At 48.5% G+C, this 25,980-nt stretch overlaps 1 protein-coding gene across 1 annotated transcript in view; it reads left to right on the plus strand.

Annotated features, from left to right (window-relative positions):
- Nucleotides 1-25,980, plus strand: part of Dscaml1 (DS cell adhesion molecule like 1) — a 120,671-nt gene that overhangs the window by 74,436 nt on the left and 20,255 nt on the right. The window contains exons 14-18 of the mRNA XM_032911461.1: nt 5,788-5,955; nt 7,027-7,097; nt 12,350-12,590; nt 16,130-16,276; nt 17,943-18,098. Of these exons, the coding sequence (XP_032767352.1) occupies nt 5,788-5,955; nt 7,027-7,097; nt 12,350-12,590; nt 16,130-16,276; nt 17,943-18,098 (783 nt within the window). The remainder of the gene's footprint in view (nt 1-5,787; nt 5,956-7,026; nt 7,098-12,349; nt 12,591-16,129; nt 16,277-17,942; nt 18,099-25,980) is intronic.

Here is a 25,980-nt window from a genome sequence, read left to right on the forward strand (position 1 = left end):
CCATGAGAACATCAGTTCGCTGTCACCGAGACAAAGGACGTGAGCAGGGCGCAGTTTCTCGGTCTATAAAGTGGGTGCAGAATGAAGAATGTCTGATGGAAGGAGGTCGTGGAGAATTCTAGAAGCGGCTGGTGTAAGGCTAGAGGGAGCCCTTGGCAGCTGTACTCTCCCCTCCCCCGATAGCTCAAAAACCTCATGTGGCAGTTTAGAGCCCCATGGGACTCACAGGCTGAAATTTATGTCTGTCAGTCAGCCACATGGACCGCGCGTGCCAATCTTCCCACTGCCCCCAGAATCATGCAAAAGTCATGTAGTAGAGAAAAGAGAATGAATTAGGAAGCAGAACGTTGCCCTTGGAGAGGGAACGTAACGGCACACGCACGCGCACACACTTTCAGAACCATTACACAGCACTATCCAATCAAATGCAATTCACTGTTAACTGTGTTGCATGAGGACGGAGGACTGTATCCAAGGGAACAGAAGAATGACTCAAAAGAAGGAAGTGGGCATGTGTGTGTGCACACATGTGTGTGCTTATGTGTGTGTGTGCGTGTGCGTGTGCGCGTGCGTGTGTGTGTTATCTAATGACAATCATTCCTAAAACTGTAGACTTAGAATGACCAAATATCAGAATTGTGTGGCCTTTAGCAAGTATTTCTAAAGCATCTTTGAGCATCTCTCTTCATTTTTCTTAGAAGGTAGGGTGATTTTTGAGTCAAGATCCTGCCCTGAAGCCAGGCTGGCCTAGAACTCTCTGGACAGCTCAGGCTGTCCTCAAACTTGCTATGCTCCTGCCTCAGCCTCCCAAATGCTGAGATTATGAGTGTGCAGTACCGTAAACAGAATTCTTGCTTTTTCTTTTGTTTTGTGGTGTTGGGGACTAAAGCAGCCAGGGCCTCTTGAAGGCTAGACAAGCTCACGAGCCTAACCCTTTGCAAAGCGGAGATGGGAATCCCTCATTCTCAGGGAAGTGATGAGGATGAATGGAACATGAAAATGTCCATGGCTCTCTTTTTGTGTCTCTGCCCCACCACCTCCTGCCCCAGACCACACCCAAGCTGGGTCTCGACCATCTGCTCACGATGCCCCGCACCTTGGCCAGGTTTTCTGCCATGTTGCTCGTCATGCTAATTCTCCAAGGGAAATTACCAAGCCTGCCCTTTCTAAGCCACCATGTTCACGCTGCCTTTTCCCGGCCCCAGGCAGTAGAGTAATAATACATGAGTCTGAATGATAAATAGCACCGTCCACACAAATCTGTCAGACGGTGCTGTGCGCACTGAAAAATGCAGATGCCACATTTGCCTCTGCTCACAGGACAGGGGACTGGCTTGTCTGAGGATCGCCCTCAAAGCCAAGAACACCGTCTTAGGGGCCAGCCAGCTTGGGAATTTTCTGGTCCCTTGGTAACGTGGTTTCAAGTGTTGTTCTGTGGGAACTGGGGTGTGAGATGTTGACATTTGCTGCTGTGACCCCCCCAAGAATCCCTGTGACACTGAGAGGGTGCCGTGCAGGAGGCGTGCTTTGGAAGTGGGACGCAAGGGGGAATCAGGCGCAGAGGCTGGATTCGCGTTCCCCTCAAGGCATCTCGTCTTCCCCCGAACCCTCTGCAGTGAAGTGGCTCCTGGAACGGCCAAGGCCCAGGCTCCTCTCAGGGAGCAGCCTTCTGAGAAATAGGCACAACCATCTCCCCAGCCACTTCCTTACTTTTTAAGGAGAACATTTTGCATCATAAACCCTTTGATGAAGGAAGGATGAGAGAGCCCTTAATGAAATATGTTAATGTGGGCAAGGCAGGCACATATGAAAGGGAATATTAAAGAGACAATCTTCAACAAATCCAGCACAGGGCTCCCAGAGAGCAGAAGAAAACAGGCCCCGGAGTTGAACTGCTCAGCGTCAGAGAGAAGGCCATGACCAAGTCTGGAAACTCAGGAGAGCCCTCCAAACATGACTTGGACGCATTAGCCATGAAGGGTCTCCAGGAGACAGGTGTTCTAAGCCAACATAAAAAAAATGATTTGGGAGTGAGGCGGTGGTGGGGAACACCTTTAATCCCAGCACTCAGGAGGCAGAGGCAGGAGGATCTCTGTGAGTCTGAGGGTCCACAGAGCAAACCCCAGGACAGGCACGGGTACAAAAAGAAACTGTCCTGAGAAAAAACAAAATAAACAAAATAAAAGGGGGAGGGGGACACAAGGTCAAATCTACCTACAAACAAGGGATAGGAGAAGGCGAGGAGCTGCTGACTGGGACAGACTATCCCCTTCATTCCCGAGACTGGCAAATGAGGAAGGCAGGGGAAGGAAAGCAAAACCCAGAGGGACTCCAAATTCAAAGTAAAAACCCAAAAAGGTGGCTCTGATCTAAAAGCCAGTGACAGGTTTTGAGAAGTCAATACTTGAAATGCGGGGGTAAGGACCAAAGCCTTAGACATGACTCCTGTCTTCAGAGGACTGGGGGCCTTCTTGGGCAACGCTCCTAGAACAGTGAGCTTCAAACTATGATGCTGTGCAATGGCTACGGTGTGTGCTCCTGGGAGGCTGAGGATAGGGACATGATCCAGGCCACAGGGCTTGGTCCTGCTGTAAAACTTCCTCTTTACCCAGTAGCAAGGGAAAGAGATTGAAGAGCTTCGTGAGAGGAGACGGCAGGATCTGGTCTGTGCGTTGAAAGGAGCCTAAGTACAGTACATGCCCTTGAGAGGGGCTCAGCTATATATGCAGGAGGAATGGCAGCCATGGGGCCCGTAGGGGGAGGGGTAGCAGACACGCAATTAGCTGGAGAGAAGACTGAGAGAGAAAACCGAGAGATGACAACAATGGTTTGGGCCAGGTTAGGGATATCAATGGAGAGAGCCCTTATATAGTCAAGAGCACATGGGGCATAAAAGCTATCAGACCTGATAGTAGAGGAGAGAGAGGGGAAAGCCTGTGTATGAGGAGTGCATGGTGTGTGAGGAGGAGGGCATAGGTCGGAACCTGGAAGCAAGCGTCCATTGAGGTTAGGCTCAGGGGAGCTGCAGCTGCAGAAAGCCAGCAGAACAGGCCCAGGAGAGAAGCAGAATCCAAGAGCTTTCTCAGAAAGCCTAGAGAGGAGCAGTTCAGAGAAAGGGGGAAAGGGAGAAGGAGATGGGCAGGGCCCATTGACAGGCCAAGCGGGTGATGGGACTTGCTGTTGCAGAGGCCCCGTGCAGTGGAAATACAGCCCCGACATCAGAGGAAGGCAGGACGCGTCAATGGTGCATTTCTAAGCCATCCATCGCTGCCCCTGGAACCGCACAGGTGCCTGGCGGATGTCAGTACCTCTTTGTGGCCCCTGTTTTCAGACACATCCCGCGCGGCTCTTCCCTTTGCCTGGGCTCATCAAAAATGAATGCACTGACTTCTGATCACTCTCCCGCTCCCATAAACACGGGCAAACCCAATGTGATTTGTGAGCTGGCACCAGCTCCCAGGACCCCACATACAGAGCCATGAGCACCTGCCTCCCCATGGCTAGTCCGTTCCATCCCGAATCAAACGGGCATCCACGGCAGGTAGGAACCTGCTATTTGCAATTCTAGCTTCACCTGTCAGCCACAGAGTGGCTCTCTGGGTGGCTGGGGTGTTTTTAAAGACAAGAAGAAAATAATGTGTTTCTGAGCATCCGCAGACTGCCACGTCGTTAGCTTGGCTCCAGCAACCGATGAATTAAATGCAAAACTACAGGCTGGAGTTGGGCCGATGCCCTCCACAGATGCTAAGCCTGTGCAGCTGAAAGCTGTGTTTTTAAAGGAATCAAGACCTCATTTAACCAGAAATGAAATCGTAGGATTCTGATGTGTTCAGGCTACATACATAAATGTATGTGTGTGCGTATGTATGTATGTATGTATGTATGTATGTATGTATGCGTGTGTGCATGCATGTATATGTGTACTTTGGACTGTCAAACTGGCTCAGTGAACAAACTCACATGGTAGGGAAAACAGACTCCTGCAAGTTGTCCTCTAACCTCCATATGCACATGATTCCCTGTATTGTGTGCACATATGTGTGCACTCATACACGCACACATACAGAGATCCACGCGTTTATTTTAAAACGTAACAGAGAGTCTTAAGAATCTTCTTAAGGGCTGAGAGATAGCCTACTCAGCAGCAAACACAAGATCTAGACTTCAATCCCCAGACACCTCATTAAAATGCCAAGCACAGTGGCACACACGTGCAACCCAGAGTTAGGGGAGGCAGCAACAGGGGGGTCTCAGGAGCTTACAAGCAAAGCAGTCTAACCTGGTAGTGAGTTCTAGGTTCAGTGAGAGCCCCTGTCTCAAAAAAGAAAAAAAATCCTTTGGTAGAAGGTAACTGAGGAACACTGAGATTATCCCCCAGCCTCCACACCCATGCTAACACACTTGGATGCACACATGCATACATGCTAACACACTTGGGTGCACACATGCATACATGCTAACACACTTGGGTGCACACATGCATACATGCTAACACACTTGGGTGCACACATGCATGCATGCTAACACACTTGGGTGCACACATGCATAAATGCTAACACACTTGGGTGCACACATGCATACATGCTAACACACTTGGGTGCACACATGCATACATGCTAACACACTTGGGTGCACACATGCATTTAAACTATCTTCCTAAAATCGGCCTACAGTTGTAGCCTCCTTTCCTGCCTTCAGGATTAAACTGTAGAAATGTGGCCTAACCTTTCCCACTGAGACTTTTCCAGAACACTACATGCCCCAGTGGATTTCCAAGCAGAGCCCGTCAGTATGAGCAGGGCTATCTGACCATGCCCAGAAAACACTTTTAAGCTCTACTCTCAGCTGGATTCCTGGGTCTTTGCCATTTTTCCCCAAAAGTGCTAAGGTGGGGAGGAGGGAGGCACTTGATCAAGCCCTCTGGGTTGGGAAAGTCCTGGCTCAGCCATCATTGTAACTGCAACCCTGCTTCATCTTGTTCTAGAGTCCCCTGGTGGGGACAGCAAGCATGGGTGGATGGCTAAGTTCCTCTGGAGATGCATAATGTTTACAGCCACAGGATCCCTGAGTTGCATTTATCTGGCATTTTCCGTGTTCTACAATTTTGCTAAACATTAGCCCTGGAGTGGACTGCCAGTCTCCTTGCATGAATTGAATTGTGAACACATTAATCCTTTCTGTTGGCCCCTCGTTCTGAAGATTCTGCCACCTTACATCTTTGTAGCTGCTGCAGGAAAGAGAGTAGGGTTGGGCTGTGCACTCTGGCACTTGATCCGTCCCCTCCAGCCTCACACAGAACTCTCAGATCCTGTCACAGGTGCACGAGGAAGGGATATACAGAAGCAGAGGGCAGGGGGAAGGGGGAGGGGTCCTCACTTCCCCTTTCCCGCAGGGACGCTGGATGAATGGGTATCTCACGGTGAGGATGGTAAATCTCACATGTACCAAAAGATGCAATAAGAAAGGCACCGTCCAGCAGACCAGGGGATACTGAGCAAGTGATGACCTTAGTGGACATTAGAAAGCATCCTATCTGTTCTCATCTTCAGTTCAGCTCACAGGCTTGCAGGACAAAGGGAAGTCTGGCTTCTGCCAAGCTGGAGCTTCTTCAAAGGACCCTTTATAGTCCCTGTGAAATTACTAAGGCTTCTCCTCTCTGCTGTTGATGTAAGCTGGGCCCCTCTAGCTTCCAAGAACTAGCATAGATGGACACTTGAGGCTGAGGTGGGGACAGGTCCCAGAGTTCTCAAGGCTGGGTGTGTTTTGAAATGGTTGTCTCCTTTGCAGATTCCTGGGATTTTAAGCAGTCCACCCGTAACATCTCCCCAACCATCAACCAGGCGAACATCGTAGATTTACACCCAGCATCGGTGTACAGCATCCGCATGTACTCCTTCAACAAGATTGGGCGCAGCGAGCCGAGCAAGGAGCTTACTATCAGTACAGAGGAAGCCGGTGAGCACCTCTCCTCTACCCCGCCCCCGCTGCCCACGGTCCTGGGACTTACAGACACCAGTCTCCACCAACCCTGCTAATTCACAGTGGGCTTGTAGTTTGGAGAGGGTAGAGAGAGAAATCCAGAAATGTCTTTTATGAGTCAAAGAGAGACCACAGTTTTCTGAGGGGTTGTTTTTTGTTCTACCGGTTTTTTCCCTCTTGGTTTGGGGGGGAATGAGGGGAGGAGCTGTCCGTGGTCCTGTCTTGCTTTCCTGGGCTCCAGCCTATGTTGGAAAGATGCAGGGCTCTGCAAGGCAAATAGTCTTATTTGAGTCCTCTGGGCCAGTGGCCTTTGCCACATTGTGTGTGTGTGTGTGTGTGTGTGTGTGTGTGTGTGTGTGTGTGTGTGTGTGTGTGTGTGTGCGCGCGTGCGCGCGCACGCGCACGCGTGCGCGCGCACGCGCACGCGTGCATGTGTGTGTGTAAGGTATGTTGGGGGGGTCAGGAGGGAGCAAGCAGATGCACACACCCTTATAGATGGGTATATATCAGAGGACAGCCTCAGGTAGGTTCCTGAGGTACTATCCACCCTTTTTTGAGACAAAGTCTTTTACTGGCCTAAAATCCACCAAACAGACTAAGCTGGCTGGCCAGCAAGCCCCAGGGATCTGTCTGCTTCTGCCTGTCTGGGGTTGGGGCTGGCAGTGTTAACCACTACACTCAGATTTTTTTACACAGGTTCTGGGAATAGAACACATGCCCTTGGAGTTACAATACTTACTGGCTGAGCCGTCCACCTGGCCGCAGATTTTTTAACAAAAATTTGAACAAGATTTCCCTTTACTGTACTTTCTTATGTGCATTATTGTAAAACAAAATGATACAGAAACATTCCTAAGACATCGGAGCACAATGTTATGAACGATTATAAAGTTTAAACTGCCAGGTCCCACTCTGATAAACAGCCACCGACTCTGTCACCTGTGTGTGGACTTCCCCCTCCTCAAAGGTTCTTCGGGTGGATATGAGGACACACGGTTGTTTCCTCCCCCAAGACGTGACTTAGTGTTGCCTCTTCTATGTCCCCAGCTCCCGATGGGCCTCCCATGGACGTCACCTTGCAACCAGTGACTTCACAGAGCATCCAGGTGACCTGGAAGGTAAGTGAGAAGCCATCTTGCCTGCCCCTCTTCCAACCCCCTGAATCCGGCAGACTCACCAGTCTCTTTCCATACAGTACCCATGTCTGTTTTCTCATTAGACACAGGTACAGTAGGAGGAGGATGGGAGGAGAGGAAGGTAAAAGGAAGGTCCCTTCTCAATCACTGCTCCCTCACATCCTGGCCATCTGGCGAGGGACCACACCTGGCAAGGGATGAGATGAAGAACTTGCCAGTGCCAATGTGGGTTCTGCCCACCTAGCAGTTCATCCTTAAACCCAATGTTACCACACTAGAGGGTAGGAACTCAGTTTGATTTTGTGCAACACTCCCCTCCTACAGCATCAGGGTAAGATCAGACAGGAGTGTGAGTGTGTGGGGGGCGGGGGGTTACAAATGCACACACACTCATGTGTCCCACAGCACGTATGCTGAGGGAAGAAAGCAAAAACAACTTGTGGGAGTCAGTTATCTTCTTCTACCCCATGGGTCTGTGTGATACAATTCAAACGATCAAACTTAGCAGCAAGTGCCTTTACCCACTGAGTCATCTTTCCAGCCCGGGGTTGTTTTTGAAACCCTAGCTGGCCTTCTAGGGCTGGGGAAGGTTTCAGAGAAAAGAGGTTAGTGACCGGTGTGCACAGGCGCTGCAAGGGCCTGAGAACACAGGCAGCTGGGGCAGCTGCTGCTTAAGGATGTCTTAGAGGAGGCTCCACGGATGAACCAAGAGATGAGCAGGACCAAGGGTTGGAGTCCTCCTGGGGAGCTCTGGCCCTGTCCCCTGTCCTTCCACATACACAGATGACCCAGTAACTTCATGCCTTCCTGAAACTCTTCAGCACCCAGTCCCCAGGACTTGCTCCGACAGGAACTCGTCTGGTCCTCTCTCTATTCTTGAGGGTGACTGGAAAGGTACTGATAGCAGCAGCCAGCTGAGGCAGCCAAGGGTGTTGAGATGCGAGGTGACTTGCCTATAGTTGCTCAAGTATAACAGAGTCCAAGGCACACAGACTGGATTCCCAGACCTATCTCTTCACTACAGTATACTGGGCTGGAGGGGAGCCTTCTTTGGACATGACCTCAGTCCTCCAAGTGCATTCCAGTCTTGACATGGACCTTGGGGTGGCTTCATCTTCATGGACCTTCAGTCTTCCATACGTGTGTGCACGCTCACACAGCAGGGACAGCCTTGTCTCTTCCCTCCTGAGAGAAGCGGCCAGAAGATGTGCTTCTACCTGGTGCCTCGTATCAGCCGCCCTTTGTTGCTGCTGTGATAAAATATTTGATGTCGGCAAATTAAGGACAGAGGGTCAATTTGGGCTCATAGTTTGAGGGATCGGTCCATCACAGTGGGAAGGAGCACAAGGGAGTGTGCACCGTCAGCAAGCACACTTGTTCCTCTTCGTTCAGTAGGGACATCATGAAGGGAACCACTCACACTTGGGATCATTCTTCCCATGTCCATTAACCTGATTCAGAAATTCCTCACAGAGATGCATGGCCCCCTAGAAAAAGCCCTCGAGATTCAGATCTGGGCCCCAGAGCTTTTCCAGAAGCTGAAGGTAAGGCCGATTCCCCGCCCCCACTCCTGTCAGCAGTTCTGAACTCATCTCTTGGGACTACACAGAGGGAGCCCCGAGGTGGAGCCAGAGAACTGTGTAAAACACCACCGAGGCATTTGCTACAAAGTTCTGACCCAGAGCCGAGGTCGATAAAAATTTAAAATCAAATTTATTTCTCTAAAAGTCTCATAATGAAAAATAAAATTGATTAGAAAGTTAGAACTTCAGAATGAACCAGCAAGTCAATAAATTTGGGCACTGACTTCTCATGGGGATTTTTTTTTTCACACAGAGAACAGATTAATGAAAAATAAAGAATCACTTGAAAGATAAGTCACTCCGCTTTAGGACTCTCCGTGAGATGGATCACCCCTGCTCTATGACATAAATTTGCAATCAGCCCTATTGATTTCTTAATGCTTCAAAGAAATATTGTTAAGATTGATTTAAATCCCGAGTGTGCATGTTTGGGAGGGAGGGAGAGGTAGGGAGAAAGAAAAGGAAGAAGAAGAGAGAAAAGTGAGTGACAGGGAGAGAGAGGGAAGGTATGTCAAGATTTGTATAAATTCGTGAAATGGAGATGTACATCAGGGGCACTTGAGCGCTCGCCCAGGGCTTCTGCCGGTGTGCATAGTTGTGGTCTTGTGTACAAGCATACCGTGGCGTGCGTGGCCCTGGGTCGTGTGCATAGGTGTCTGTTGTGATATAGATAGCCCTCGGTCGTGTGCACAGAGATATAACTAGACAAAGATAGACAAAGATAGCCCTGGGTCAAGCATACACATGTATGCATGGTGCACACAACCCTCTGTAATACGGACAGGGCTAGACCATGGGATATAGAGTCCTGGCTGTGCAAGGTACTGTACGACGATGTGACTGTGTACATGCCATAGCCGAGTGTCTGAAGTGTGTAGGAATGAGTGTATTGTGCTCTTGAAGCTGAGTGTGTGCCTCCAGTATGTAAGTGTGTGTGTGAGTGTGCACAAGCCCCAGCTGCACAGATAGTCACACTTTTCAGGATAGTGTGCGGAATTGCCCAAGTGCAGAGAGAAGACGATTCCGGCAATAATAGCAAAACGTCAAGTCAATTACACACACACACACACACACACGCACACACACGCACACGCACACACACACACACACACACGCACACACACACACACACACACACACACCCCTTATTTAGTGAGTTCAAAACAATTACATTAAATTAAAAACTTAATTTTATTGAGTTAACAGTGATCTTAAAAATGCAATTAATTTAAAACATTCATTGAATTAAAAGAAACAGTGGGGCTATTTTACGAACTTAATTGTTTTTTTTTTATCTCACTATTTTTTAGTACAATAAAAGGTGGGCTTTTAAATTAACTTCATTGTCTTGAAAACCCTGGCTCCAGCTAGTTTTATATGCATGGAAGTGGCTGTGCTATCTCAATTTAAAGTTGAGCAGGCCCTGTCCCTGAAGAAGGCAGTTTCTATTTGAGGATCTCACCGCATCTGGCCACGGGCAGGTGTGGGGATTAGGATGTGTTTGGAAGGATCTGAACACGTGTTCATAGCATCTCACAGGCACGGATTACACAGCCAGGGTGGGGGTGTCGTGTAAGATCCTGCCGAATACTGGTGCTCATGTGCCTATGTCTCCTCTCAACACTCCTGTATACGTGCTTGATTACGTGCAGCAGAGTTTATACCAGGACTCAAACTTGGGGTGAGAACGTTTCCCAACCTGGACTCTTCATGCTGCTAGAATGTTCTCTGCTCTGGTCTTCTGGCCCTCTGGGATTGGTCCTTCATCCCCACCCTCCTGACATCTCAGACCTTTCATCTCTGGGCTGCCCACAGGCCCCACCCTCATCACAGCTCCACCCTCATTGTGCCCCACCCTCATCACGGCTCCACCCTCATTGTGCCCCACCCTCATCACAGCTCCACCCTCATTGTGCCCCACCCTCATCACAGCTCCACCTCTGACCACTGCATCTGGGGCAATGCAACCTATCCCGGAAGGATCTGAGCCGGGCGAAAGTCAAGAACTCTTTGTTTTATGCTTTGGTTTTTTATCTTCGGGAGATTTTTCAGTATAAAATTTACACTTTGTAGCCATGTCTACGAGTGCTGTTCAGGAGGCTGGGAAGATGGCATTGTGGGTAAACTGCTTGCTAGGCAAGCATGAAGACCTGAGCTCTGACCCCAAAGGTCACATAAAAGCCTAGCGCCCAGATGCATCAGCAACCCCAGTACTGGGGCAGGGGACAGAGACGGAAAGCTCTTGGGTTTAGCCAAGACAAAGGAAGCACAGAAGAACCAATGAGAGAGTCTACCTCAAAAATAAGGTAGAGAATTATGGAGGAAGATGTTTAGGTCTCCACATACGCACACACCCTCACAGACGAATGGCACACACACAGACACCACATGCACACCACACGATTTTTTTAATCTAAAAAATATAGTTCAGTGTCAATTCACACATTCATGGAACTGTGCAGCCTTCACCATGAGCTATTTTTCAATACTTGTCCATTACCTTAACTGAACTCTATGCCCTAAAGCCCTGCTTCCATCCCCTAGAAACTTGTGTTTCCCATTTCTGTGAATTCACCCAGTCCAGAACCCTCTGTAACGGGGACTTTACAGTGCCTGTCTTTTGTGACTAGCTTACTTTACGCAGGGCGTCGCCTGAGTTCATCTATCCAGTAACTTTTGTCAGCACTTCACTCCTTTCCTGGCTGCGTAATATTCCACTGTGTGGGTAAGCCACATCTCGATGATCCGTTCATCTCCTGTGAATGTGCTGCTGTGGACACAGATATCCAAGAAACACGGGTCTCTGCTTCCGGTCCTGTGGGGTTTATACCCAGAAGTAGGATCATACAATCACGTGGGTCATATGGCGACTTAATGTCTGGCTGCTTGAGAAACAGCCAGATTGTACTACTGTTATACTGCTTGACATTCCTGCCAGCGATGTGGGAGGGTACTAACTTTCCCACGTATGCGTTATCAATAATGTGTGTGTGTGTGTGAACAGAAAGTACAGAATACTTTCTCTTATCTAAATTCGTTGCTTACGTCTCTCTCCCTCAGATCATTTTGTCTGAGGTTCAATTCTTCTAGACCCTTTAGCATCCAGGTTTACACACACACACACACACACACACACACACACACACACACACACACACACACCTGTACTCAGAGCACACTCTATGACAGACATCATTATAGACACGGATACACGGAAGAGTCAATACGCCTCATCTTGGTGACATTAGGTTCCTCTGGGGCAGGTGTTCAAACACAAAAGTAAACTCTATAGAATGTCAGAAGCCAAGGAATAAAAATCAGAGGCCAGAATAACCCACTAATAACCCACTTATCACAGCTAAAAGCTGTTTCATAAAGAAGGGACCTCTCCTCAAGGACATGACAGGAGAGGGACCAGAGTGACAGTCACGAGTCTGGGAAGAACAGCATAGAAGGCTCTGTGAGAGGATGGGCTCTGAATCTGAGACTCAGGGTCACAGAGGGCCAGGGTAGCCATAAAGTCCTAAGGGTTCAATCCAAGTGAAACGGGAGCTTTTCAATGTCTGGGCACAGAGTAACGATGGCTGTAAGAACAAAGACATCTCCAAGTGTCACTGTGTCTTTGTCCTTGGCCCTCCCCCTGGTACACAGGCACCAAAGAAGGAGCTGCAGAATGGAATCATCCGGGGATACCAGATTGGCTACAGGGAGAACAGCCCCGGCAGCAATGGGCAGTACAGCATTGTGGAAATGAAGGCGACGGGGGACAGCGAGGTCTACACGCTCGATAACCTCAAGAAGTTCGCTCAGTACGGCGTGGTGGTCCAAGCCTTCAACCGGGCCGGCACGGGGCCCTCATCCAGTGAGATCAATGCCACCACCTTGGAGGATGGTGAGGGAAACCACAAGGTTGGGAGCAGGGGGTCAGGTTCTGCCAGGCAGACCCAGGGCCTGGGCCTACAGTGATGCTGGAGGCAACACGAGCTTCCGGGGCGCTCTCCTTTGCTCTCTACTGCACTGATAAAACATGGCCCAAAAGCAACCTGAGGGAGGGTCAGTCTCATCTTACACTCCCAGGTCACACTCCATCACTGAGGGAAGTCAAGGCAGGATCCCAGAGGCATCAACCAAAGCAGGAGCCATGGCTTTCTCTCTAGGATGTACTCCGCATGCTTTCTTGTGAAACCCAGGACTGTCTGTCCAAAGGTGGCACCGCCCACAGTGAGCTGGCTCCTCCCGTATCAACCACTAATCAAGAAAATGCTCCACCAACTTATTTACTGATGGAGACAATTACTCAACTGAAGGTCCCTCTTCCCAGAGCCTCTAATCTGTGTCAAGTTAACGAAACCTAACTAACACTCTTGCTACCCCGCCCCCCCATCTCCTCTTACCGAATGGCTCCCAAGGGGCCTTGATCCACTCATCAAATATAGCCTGAGCCCATGAGACCACTCTCTACCCCTCACTTGCTGATGGCCTGCCCTTGGCCTACCTGTAGGACATTAGCCTGTCTATCCCCATTCCTGTATCTCTCTCCTTCCTTCTGGACCCCTATCTCCTCTCTGACCAAGCTTTCCCCTCATTCTAGATTCAGTTTCTCCTTCAAAAAAAAATGCAGATGTGCCCAGTTACCCTTGTTCTTCTAGGCTGCAATGTGTCCCCATCTGCTTTTAGGGTGCAAGACGATATCATGGAGTTAAGAAACTCTCACCGCTGGTTGGCAGAAGAATTTAGAGTCTGGTTCTTAAAAACACAGCCGAATGAGGGGGCACACATCTTTAGTCCTTGGAAAGCAGAGGCAGGCAGACCTCTGTGAAATGAAAGTCACCCTGGTTTACACAGTGAGCTCCAGGTCAACTAGAGATACATAGTGAGGCCCTGTACGAACTAAATAAATCTTAGCATCCTGATAACTAGAAAAGCCCCCACAGTCTGATAGTAAATGAAAGTGCCCATATTCTCCAGAGATGGGGAAGAACAGGAACATGTCCCTGGTCCACACACAGGAAAGATATCAGCTGGGGCCTGACCCTGCATTAGGTTCAGATAGGAGGTAGGGTCTTGACACCTCCAGAGGAGGATTCAGGCAGTCAGTCTCTGTCTCTGTCTCTGTCTCTGTCTCTCTGTCACACACACACACACACACACACACACACACACACACACACACACACACACGCCTAGAAAGCAGAATCAAGGAGATGCAGAAGAGTCTCCAAAGCTTCTTCCTCCATCCCAATTGAAAGTGGGAGGCAGAGGAAAAACTGTCTGGATCCTGAGTCTACTTTTCCCAGAAGAAGAGGGTGCAGTGCCCCTGCTGAAAAACCCAAGCACTCCATCACTGTGGAGCCAGGCCCTGAGCTTAGGTGTGCCCTTTCCTCTTCCTCTCTGGAAGTGCAGCCCCCGCTGAGAGGGAGTCAGGCCAGAAACCCTGCAGAAGCTTATCCTCACCGTTCTGAACCTTGGCACTGTCTGGGCCTTTCAAATGCTGGTTTCTAGGCCTCCGTTCCCAGATTCTTCTCACTGTTCTAGGGCACAGCTGAGCTTTGGGACCCCAGATCTGAGTGGGGAAACGGGGAGGAAAGGCTGACAGAAAGCAGAGAAGTGCAAAGAGCCTGGAGGGGCACGGTCACACTGTCCTGGTCTCCGAGCTACTCCCACAGACCTGGCTGGGCTGAGGAACACCAGCTTGTCACCTTCCAGGCTGAAGTATCAATTCAGGTGGTGCCTTGGCTCAGGAGTTTGGAAGCCTGTCAGTGTTCACTGGACCCCAGAGCTCTTTGTAACAGGGACTCCAAGGTGATGATGATGCGGAGTGCAGGGGCAGCTGCTGCTGCTGCTGCTGCTTGTGGTCCATAGGGTACCCATGAGAGCCAGAGCTGGGTCAGAATTCCCAGAGTACAGCCAAGACTGGCAGCAGTTAAGTTCCCTATCTAGTTATAGATATAACAGCCACGATGAATATCCAAGCTGGAACCCCTGCGTCCCCTGTGCTTGGGAGCAAGACACTCCAGGAAGGTCTGTCTGGAGTCAGTGCCCAAACCCAGAGCCCAGGCCAGCCTGCCCCACCCTAAGCTCTCATCCTTCATCCCTCATCCCCAAACAGTCCAGACCAGGACCTCAGAGGAGGAGAGCCTCTGTCGCACAGACAGGGCCCTTGGAGTTTCCGCCAGAGAGGACTCAGCTCGGGCTGTAGAGTCCTTTTCTAAACAAAGGAAGAGAGGGGAAGAAAGTCTCCCCGTGCAGTTGCTCAGCAGTTCTTCATACTTAATTAAGGCCCTCGTTAGCCTGTCAGATCCTGATCGTTTTCTGGCAATATCAGCACTCCTCCTGGGGTATTCAAGGGCCCCTGCCTTAGCAAGAGTGTCTTTTCCATAATTGTATTACCTTCATTTTGTTCGAACGGGCGATCTGTATTAGTTTATTACACTGGGTCCCTAATTACATGGTGCTTATATTTTTACACCTAAGTAATATGAAACAATAATCACTCTCAAAGAGGATCGTTAGGATGATGTATTATCATTTAAATGCTCATAAAAATTAGAGTTGCCTCTTGTGGGGCAACGGGATCTAATTACCTTCCCTCCAGCCTCTGCCTCCTCTCTCCCATTCACGGCAGATCAGACTTGTTCTTTTCCTCTGTCCTGGGCTCCTTGGAAGCTAGCACAAAGTGTTGCTGAAGTTCTTCTTAGCAGAGAAAAACCCCCAGTGTTTTGCTCCCATTGTGAGAAAGGGCAAGTGACCCACAGTTAACCCAAGATAAGGGACTTAAGAGCCACAGAGGGAGCTATCAGAGTCAAGGCAAGCAATCACCCACGTTGGCCTCATGCTGTGGTTTCAGGACATCAAGACATTTGAGCATGCTCTTAAGTGGACATGGGACAAGAAGTAAAGGGTCCAGAAGTCCTGGTAATTTCCGTGCGAACTTTCCAACCCTATACCAAGTTCCATTGAGAGCCCCTTTCTTCTTCTCTTTCCCTTCAGCTTAGCCCCAGAACAAGGAATCCCCCAGGTCAGACCTGGGTTCAGATCATCTTTGGTCAGTGAGCACCAAGGAGCTAGCAGCCCTCAGCTAAGATACTGACTGGGACTTGATTGGCCTCCCAAGCCAGCACATCCATCTTGTGGCTCTCTGTTATGGCCTACTGAGGAGATGCCTGGTCTACGCCCAAGTTCTTCCCTTTCTCCAGAATCTAACAGAATCAGGACTACCTTGCCCCCTCAGCTGGCGGCTGAGACTGGAGAGATATCTAACTGCTTCGGACGGAAGCAAAGGACAACTCCCAGAGCTCTGTGTCAGACAGTCCCTCCACTCACCTAACGCTATATCCCTACAATGTAGGGCAACAGGGCCCAGTCTGAGACACGTACATCATGCTGTCTCTCATACCATAACTGACTAACCATTGATTCCCGCCTCTGCAGTGCCCAGCCAGCCCCCAGAGAATGTCCGAGCTCTGTCCATCACTTCTGACGTGGCTGTCATCTCCTGGTCGGAACCCCCACGAAGCACCCTCAACGGGGTCCTCAAAGGCTACCGGGTCATCTTCTGGTCACTCTACGTTGATGGAGGTAAGCCTTCTGGGAATGATGGCTGGGTCTGGGCTGATTGGCTTGTATCCCTTGGGATTTGCTCCAGGCTTAGTTAGAGCTGACAGCTCTGAGTGATTTAACAGTAAGAGAATAGATCAGGGTCCACTTGCACATGTCCTTTTTAGCCTGGAATCAGAGCCAGATCTAAGGTCGATGTCATGTACGTGGTCACCTACCTGGTGATGGGGACAGTAGATACCAGCCATACCTAGACAACAGCACACACAGGAGTCATCGGGACACTGAGGCACATTCGCTATTCTAACAACATGTTGAATTAGTCTAGGGGCAGATGGAACACACAAGTGTATCCTGAGGGGATCTTTTCAGTGTCGGGGAGAGGGTGGCCAGGATTAGTACCTGCAGAAAGCTGTCTTCATCTAGAGTTGTTTTCAGCCTGGAGTGGTGAGCAAGGAAGCAGATTTATTCAAACCTAGGGAAGCCACCCCTTGACCAAACTCAGGTGGTGCCAGGTGGGCAGGAAGATGTGAGTCCGACTGCAAGCAGTGACCTGGGGGCGTGTGAGGGGTGGGGCCTAAGATGTGAGTCCAATGCAGGGAGCAACCTGGGACACGGGAAGGGAGGGGCCAATCTCTCAGTAGCATGAGAACAGCCTCAGGAAGCCTTCTTTGCCTCAGACGCTGGCGGGTTTATGGAGTCTCAACAAACACATCGGCTCTCAAGCCCAGTAGTGTATACAAAGACCTTCCAGGACCAGGAAGTGTGTAGGACACAGAACTAGAGCCTGGGCATCCCTAACTGTGCACACAAAAGTTTCACTCACTTCAGCAGAGCTCAGATGAGTTTACATCCTAGTCCTGAACACCCTGTCTCCCAGGCTCCTGCACCCTTCCCTCTGGAGGACCTGGGGGTACAGCTCACAGCCACCTGTCCAGGTTGTTGGCACCTCCCTCCCCACCTGGACTCTGCTGGGAGAGCATCCCTGATCCATTTTCTCCTACCAAAGCCAGAAAGCTTCAGTCTTATCGCTTGCTTGACCCCTGAAGGTCTCCCAAGACCTTTTGGTGTGAGATCTCAAACCACCCTGCCAGCCAGATCTACACAGTGAGATCCTGGATCAAAAAACAAGCAAACAAATGTGACCCTTACACTGTGTCAGTGTAAGGCTCCTTCCAGAACTAGCTTTCTCTTTTCCAAGGCAACAGGCTTTCCAACTCAGCCCTCAGAGAAGACATTGGCCTATCTATCCTCCAAACACCACTGGGCTGTTGTTAAACAAGCTGATCTTCCTAGGTCTTTCTATGTGTCCCAGACAGGTCAGCATTGCTTCCTGTACTCAGGTCTCTGCCATCCCCCTGCCTCAAAGATTTGAATCTTTGAGCATGATGTTGAGCAGGGTCTCAAGACCCTGTCTACTGCACTGTCACCTTTGGTTTGAGCCCTTTGCTTATGCCTGGCTGTTAGTGAGGCACCTTGGTACAAGGCCAACTGAGGTTCAAGGCCAGCATATACTCAGGTCCTGGTAAAGCACTTAGGGAGAGATGTGGCCTAAGGACAGTGGCCCAGGTCTGCTACCTTGTAGAAGGCCATCTAGCCCTCATCCCTGTAGAGTAGAGGTCATAGGCTAGCAGAGGGCATAGAGCATGACATGGCCAGCCTCATGATCAGAGGTCCATCTCTACAGAGTGGGGCGAGATGCAGAATGTCACCACCACAAGAGAGCGAGTGGAGCTGCGGGGTATGGAGAAGTTCACCAACTACAGCGTCCAGGTGCTCGCCTACACGCAGGCTGGGGATGGTGTGCGCAGCAGCGTGCTCTATATCCAGACCAAGGAAGATGGTGAGTCTGAGGCTGACCTCCCACTCTGCCCTCAGGATCTGACTTCCCTGGACCACACCCCACATGTACACTACTTGTTTCCAGCCCCTATCCTGGGGGCAAGGCAAGAGCAGAACACCATTTTTTCTCTTGTCCCTTTGAGCCCTTGGAGGGTGGTTTGGAACTTGTTGACACGCTCTGGGCTGGATGCTAGAACATCTAAGCAACTGTCTCCTCCATTACCAGTAACTCTGCTCTCTGGAGCACTGGGCCACTAGTCTGACAGTTCTCCTCCCAGTCCACCCACGGGGCATCCTTCTGAAGCATCTGTTCCCCTGCCAGACACCGCCTACTTACCTCTAAGTAAGGATTTTGCAGTTGGTATGGGATCAGGAATGCTACCCAGTTCAGTTGGGGTTAAGGACTTGGTGGTTATCCCACTGAGGTCTCAGTGTGGTCTAGGCCTTGAACTCACTGGGATAAAAATGGAATTGGCCTCCATATGGAACTGTAATCACTAGGTTCTTCCTAACTGAGCAGAATTAAGACCAAACTCAAGAATATAGTGTGAGTCAATGCAGGCTGGAGGCTGAATCAACCCCGGAGGGACCGGCGGGGAGAAAGGTTGGGCTTCCAATGGGGGCTCAGAACTGCACAAGTCTGGGAGAGCATTTAACGCAGAAAATGGCCTGACCCATACCCCACACACACTCCGGGCTCCTGTTTCTGGCCATCCATTTCTTCCCCACCCTGTCCCAGTATTTTGTTGTTATATGTGTGTATATGATATGTGTGTGTGAGTGTGAGTGTGTGTGTGTGTGTGTGTGTGTGTGTGTGTGTGTGTGTGTGCGTGTATGCCATAGCACATGTGTGAAGGTCAGAGGACAACTTGGTGGGATTGTTTCTATCCTTCCATCTCAGCGTGGGTTTCAGTGATCGGATTCAGATCACCAGGCTTGTACTCCACATGTGTTTAACTGCGTAGACATCTCACTGGCCCTTGGTTGTTTCTTCACTGTGTGCCCTGTCCCTAGAAAGGCTGCATTTGCCTGGAACACAATAGTAAACAGTACCCATCATTGGCATCACCGCTTCCTTCTTACTCGCTTGGCCTATGTTTCTTCAAGGAATATGGAGACATGGGTTCTAGAGTTTACCCAGGTATTTGGCAGAGATTCTGGAAGGATCACAGTTGTGAATAAAGGGGGGGAGTTTTATACACTCCCAGTCCAGGAGCTGGTTTGACCTGCTCTCCCTTCAGCCCCAGCTCCCTCCTCAAAATCTCAAAGCAATTCAGCGTTTCCCAACCCTCCTGCCTGTCACAAACCTTGTCACAGCTCCTTTGGACAGCTCTGGGCAGAACTACCTGCTCGTGGGTAAAGGATAAACTGAGCTCGCTCACCCAGCCCAGTCCCGCAGTAAAGCCTGGGACCATGCTACATGCATGGACTTTGGAGATGATTTGCTGAGGTCTCTAAGTTTCCTGACACTTCAGTCAATGCACAACCACGAGCATCCCCCTGTGTTTAACCAAAGGGAGACCAAGGCGCCATCCTACCCTTCCAGGAACCCTCAACTGTCCACCCAAAGTCACTTTCAGAGCCACACAGGAACACACACCACAGGATCCAAGTCTAGGGTGGAAGTGGGAGACACTATCTCCACCTTGAGGAGGCAGATACATGGTGTGGACAAGGTCCTGGCCAATTCCACAGAAGAGCTGTCCCAGTCCTGTTGTCAGCTCTCAAGCCTTTGCTGCCCGCTCCCAGTTTCTGTATGACAAAGTGGGAACACGGGTTCCTCACTGAAGTAAAACAAGCAAGATGGTTAGAAAGCTCTGTAGAAACAGCCTGCAGTGACAGTGAGGAGGAGGAGTTGCTTTGTGGCTACTAAGATGCAGTCAATGACACAACGGGAGAGAGACTCAGTGTCCCCAAAGGGAAACCCAAGGTCACAAAGGGTGTAACATCACATAAGTCTCAGCAGTCGTGACTTGACATGGGTGTGACGCGCTGTGCTCCTGTTGGTGGTCATTTGCCAGGGAGAGCAGCAGGTCTTTGTTCCAAGCACAGCCCCTCTGTGGGACTTGGGCTAAGTAGCTTAATCTGAAAGTCTTAAGACCGACCTGCCCACCACCCTCAGAAATTTACATATTTCCCTAAGGAAAAGAAATTAAAATCCTTTAGATGCAACCAAAAGAAATAGAAAGGTATAAGGGACTGGGGAGATAGCTCATTCTGAAAAGATGCTTACCATACAATGTTAAAAACTGAAGTTTGATCCCCACAACCCACATAGAAAGCCAGGTGAGGCAGCATACTCTTGTAATCCCGGAGTTAAGGAGGTAAAGGCCGAGGGATCCCAGGGGCTCATTAGCCAGCTAATTCAGCCTAATTGCCAAGCTCTGGGTCCCAGTTAGAGACCCTATGTCAAAAACCAAGGTTGAGGCTTCCTAAGGAACAGAACCACCCATGCTTGCCCTCACTCAGGCCTGCACACTCATGCATCCATGCACAAGCACACACATGAACATGTACACACACAAAAGAACCAAGTCCAACCAACACACCCCTGGAGCCAAGCACAGGCTGAGTTCTGCACTTAGGAAAAGAATGTGGCTTCTATGTTTGCAATTTTCTTCTTTTTTTAATTTTGTAAAAATGATTTTATGTGCGTATTTTATTTTATGCATATGAATGTCCTACCTGGGTGAATGTATGTACACCAGGTGCTGCAGAGATCACAAGAGACCGCTGGACCCCTTGGAACTGTAGTAACATAGTTTGGAGCTGCATCGTCGGTTCCGCGAAGTCCAAGTCCTCCTAATTGCTCAGCTGCCACTCCAGGCTGTCTTGGTTAGACTTGGTTCTTGAACAACAGAACCTCTTGTTCACTCCTTGCCTTCCCTGTGGAAACCAAAGCCACAACAAACTTCATACTCGACTGCTTTAAAGGCCTTCAGCTGAGGAAGGAGCAAAACTAGAGCCATTCTGGGAGGAGGGAGATAACCCTTGTTGAGCAGAGTCGGGTTAAGGACCAGGGACAGAAGCCTGTGTGCTGCTTCTATGCTGGGACAGCAGCTGGTCGGGGCAGGAGACAGGGGAGCTGTGGGCCAGGAGACTCATGTCTACCTTCCCTGCTGAAGGCAGCCAGAAACCAAGTGATTTTTTTTAAATGTCGGCCTAAAGGTTATCATACTGTTGACAAGAGAGTCAGCTACTGGGCCAGGACTCCAGGGAAGACCAGGACTCAGGAAGAGAGCCTGCTGTGAAGCTGCACTTGCCCTAAGGGACATTATCTGAATCTTGAGGCCATGACTGAGACACTGAACAGCGCTAGAAGAACACAAATTAGAGACCAGGGCCTGCTGGGGAGTTTAAGTCTGTCTAGTGAATATCACTCTCCCTAAATCAAACCTGTGAGGCACAAACACTCCTTTGAGCCCACGAATAAGCATGAGCCAAGGGTACACGTTTCTCTCAGGCCTATACTTTGAATAAAAGTGTCCAGGCGAATGAAAGACACTAGAATTGCTTGTGTCCAGGATGTATCTTCTCTTTGGGTAGATGGTAATCATGGGAATTCTCACATTACTGGTACAGTTTGGCAAGTGTTATGTATGTCTGGCACACAATAAAAATTAGTGGTGCAGAATCAGCAAATAAAGGAAAGCCATTAGGAAAAATATACAAAGGAACATGTGAGAATCACACTTGAAATGATCAGACATGGACTTTATAATTATGCTTGGCAAAACTAAAAATTACAGTAAAAATATCAGATGGGAGAAAAATAACTAATACCAAAATTAAGAGCTCAGTCAATGAGTTTAAAGGTGCATTAGACACAGTTAAAGAGATGCACTTTGAATTGGAAGTTAAGGCAAAAGGAAAGAAGTAAATGACGTACAGATAGACAAATGCTTAGAACCGTGGCTCTCAACCCATGGATTGTAACCTCCAAAGACCATTGGAGGTTATGACTCATGACAGTAGCAAAATTACAGTTATGAAGTAGTAACAAAAATAACTTTACGCTTGGGGGTCACCACAACATGAGGAACTGTACTAGAGGGTGGCTGGATTAGGAAAATGGAGAACCACTAGACTAGAAAGTAAAGATGACCAAGCAAAACACACAAATTATCTCTGATTAATTATCTTTAAGTTTTAATGTGCATACATATCAATCAGGAATCATGTTAGAACCCAGAGTGTGGTTCAGTTGGCCTAGGATAAGAACTGAGATTTTCAAATGTCTAACACGTTCCCAGCAGATGCCCATGCTAGTTGACGGACTATTCTGAGTATCAAGGACATAGAGACGTGAAAGACAGTCCAGAAAAAAAGGAGAAAGAGAAGTGAGCAGGAGATAATATTCATAAAATGTCTTAAGGATGATAAACACTATCAAGCCACAAAGCCAAGATGTTCTAACTCTGTAGTTGGCAACTTAAAGAATTACACAGTATAATAAAGCAGGAAAAGGGACGGCAGGAAGGAGGGATGGAGAGAGAGTGAATGAATGAATCTTAGAAGCCACCGAAAAGAGGAAAATCTGAAAAGAAGCAATGATAAGATTGTCAACCAACTTGTCAAAACTGTTGGAAGCTGAACCAGCTTTAAAAAGAGAAATACCAGTTATATGCAGGGGCAGCATCATGACCCGTGACACTTCCCATGGACTCCGCCTCAAGATGAAGGTGAAGACAGGCTCATTCAGAGAGCTGGAGACAGGGCTCAGTAGTTTAGAATACTTTCGCTCTTACAGAGAACCTGGGCTTAATTCTCAGCACCCACATCATGGCTCACAACCATATGCAACTCCAGTTCTGGAGAACCTTACGTCCTCTTCTGACTTCTACAGGCATGCACATGCAGCCAAAACACTCATATACATTAGATGAAGGGAAGAAATCTAAAAAAATAAGATAATGTTTTTATCAAGACATCTTCATTCCAGCAATGGCTAAAGGAATTCATCGCCAACCTACCTGCCCTGGAGAAATATTCAAAGGTATTATTGCTCAGCTAGAAGGAGAAGGATCCCAGATGGAAGCTCAGTGATGCAGCTAGCAAAGCAAAGCGATTAAATGGGGAACATATGGGTCAGTCTAGATTAATACTGACTGTATAAAATGGCCATAATGATGATGTATGCACAGAAAAGTACTCAACAGTGGCGTACAAACCGGGAGAGAGAGTATGAAATCCTCGATGTCTTTGCATTGTCTAAGAAGAAAAGTACCAATTGATATTGATCTTTGGTAGATCAAAGACTCATTTAGTGGTCGGGTGTGGTGCTCCATGCCTGTCAACCCAGCCCTTGGGAGGCTGGAAGAGAAAGAACCTAAGTTTTAAGCTAGTGTGGGTTGCAGAGTCCTTATCTCAAAAATAATGTTTTATATTTGAAAAACTGCTGAAAATAAGTCAGGCTAATAGGAAACGCTATATTATTTATATAAATGCAAATATATTATATATAAAGAAATTCATATATACAGAATTTCTCATATATATACACATATATACATATATATATATGAGTACTTTGTGTATGTATGTGCACTATGTGTGTTTCTAGTGACAGGGAAGTCAAAAGAGGGCATTGGATCACCTGGAACTGAGTTCTGGATGGTTGGAAGACACCTTTGATGCTAGGTATTGAGCCTTGGTCCTCTGTAAGAGCAACAAGTGCTCTAAACCACTGAGCTAGTTCTCCAGGCCCAAGAAGGATCATTTCCTGCCAAGCAACCAGAGCTTCCAGGGACTAAGCCACTACCTAAAGACTATACATGGACTGACCCTGGACTCTGACCTCATAGGTAGCAATGAATATCCTAGTAAGAGCACCAGTGGAAGGGGAAGCCCTGGGTCCTGCTAAGACTGAACCCCCAGTGTACTAGACAGTTGGGGGAAGGGCGGCAATAGGGGAGGGTGGGGAGGGGAACACCCATAAGGAAGGGAGGGGGAGGGGATGTTTGCCCGGAAACCGGAAAGGGAATAACACTAAAATGTACATAAGAAATACTCAAGTTAATAAAAAAAAAAAATGAAAAAAAAAGAAGGATCATTTCCAAAATACTCAATTCAAAAGAAGTCACAAAAGCAAAGAAAAAGGAAACCTAAGAAGTGAGACAAGTAGGAAACATTTATAAGAGTGGAAGTTTAAACACAAATGTACCAGTTATTGGTTAAAGGCAAACAGAGTAACTTCTCCAATTAGAAGGCAAGGATGATCAAGCTATAAAAACCCAAATGCGTACTGTACAGAAGACATGAGGATGTATGAAAGGGGGATGGAAAGACGGCTTACTGGGTAAAATGCTTGCCAAGCAAGGCTGAAGACTTAGTCTTAAATCCCCAGACCCCATGTAAAATAGTTCATCCATAAACCCAGAGCTCCCATGATAAGATGGAGAAGCCCCAGAATTCCCTAACCTCCTATCCTGGCATACACTCCAGTGAAAGAACAAAAGAAACCCTGCTTTACTCTAGGAGAAAGGTGTGGATGGACACATGCAATGTGGCATATGGGCATATGCACACACACAAGATAGTGCACAGAGGTGAGTTTGAAATGAAATGATAGAAAAATAAAAAGTATAGCATGCCACCTCTCTGAGACTAGAATATTAATATCAGACCCAGGAAAGAAAAGAAGGGCATGCGGTTACAAGACTCCTTCTTCTAGGCAGAGAAACAAGCATGATGGGACATATTTGTAGTCCTATTACCTGGAAGGCAGAGGCAGGAGGGTCATGAATTGAAAGCCAACTGGTGAAATCTGATCTCAAAAAATCAGATAGATAAGTAGGAGATAGGTAGGTAGGTAGATAGATAGATAGATAGATAGATAGATAGATAGATAGATAGATAGATAGATGGATGGATGGATGGATGGATGGATGGATGGATGGATGGATGGATGGATGGATGGGTGGGTGGATGGATGGACGGACGGACAGATGGACGGATAGACAGACAGACAGACAGATAGATATTGTAGATGGATAGATGACAGGTAAATATATACATGCATGCATACATACATGATAGTAAATATGTGGTAGATAGATGGTAGATAGACGATGATATAGAAGTAGACAGAAAAAATAGACAAATGCATAATTTTGAATTTAACGCACGTCTTCCAATAACAGGGAGAAAGTGTGCAAAGACACACAACCTCACTTACCCCAGAGTCATCCATACACTTTTGCACCTCACAACCACAGCAGTTCCTGACAACAGGATACTGCAGCCCAGAAGGAGGACGAGGCCAAGGATGCCTCTCAGCCTCTAGGTTCTGCTTCTGGATGGGTGCTGCTCCTGAAGAGCATCACTTTGGTCCCGAATCACTGACCACTTCCTAGGGAGAAGGAATCGCTGTGGCTCACGTGCTGAGAACTGGCAGAGAGAAGGCAAAAGCCGTGACTCTCGCCATCTACTGAGAGTCTTCCGTGCGGTACCAATGTTCTGGGTGCTTTATTTTACTTAGCATTAATTCTCACCAAACCCTTCAGTGGGATTCTCATCTCCATGTGGATGGAGTCACTGAAGCTGGGGGAGGCACGGTAAAGATTAAGTAGGGTACAATTACTACCCCCAAAGGAACATAAAAATGGCAGGGGTGGGAAGAGAAAAGAGTGGAGAGAGAAAGGTGGGAAGTGTGGCTGAGACAGAAAGCTGCCGTCCTTCCAAGGAGAGCTCTGAGCCTCCAGTCACTCTGGGCAGGCTCAGAGAAGAGTCAGGGCCACCCCTGTACGAGTGTACAGTCTGTACGAGCCTCTGGAGTGGATTTCTGAGTTCACTTGCCAGATACAGTTCCCTGCAAACAGAAAAGACCAGCACACAAGACAATATACCCTGGGCACACAGCAAAAAGCAGTTCCTGGTCCCAG

This window comes from Rattus rattus, chromosome 8 (genome assembly GCF_011064425.1).
Source record: "Rattus rattus isolate New Zealand chromosome 8, Rrattus_CSIRO_v1, whole genome shotgun sequence".
Lineage (NCBI taxonomy): Eukaryota > Metazoa > Chordata > Mammalia > Rodentia > Muridae > Rattus > Rattus rattus.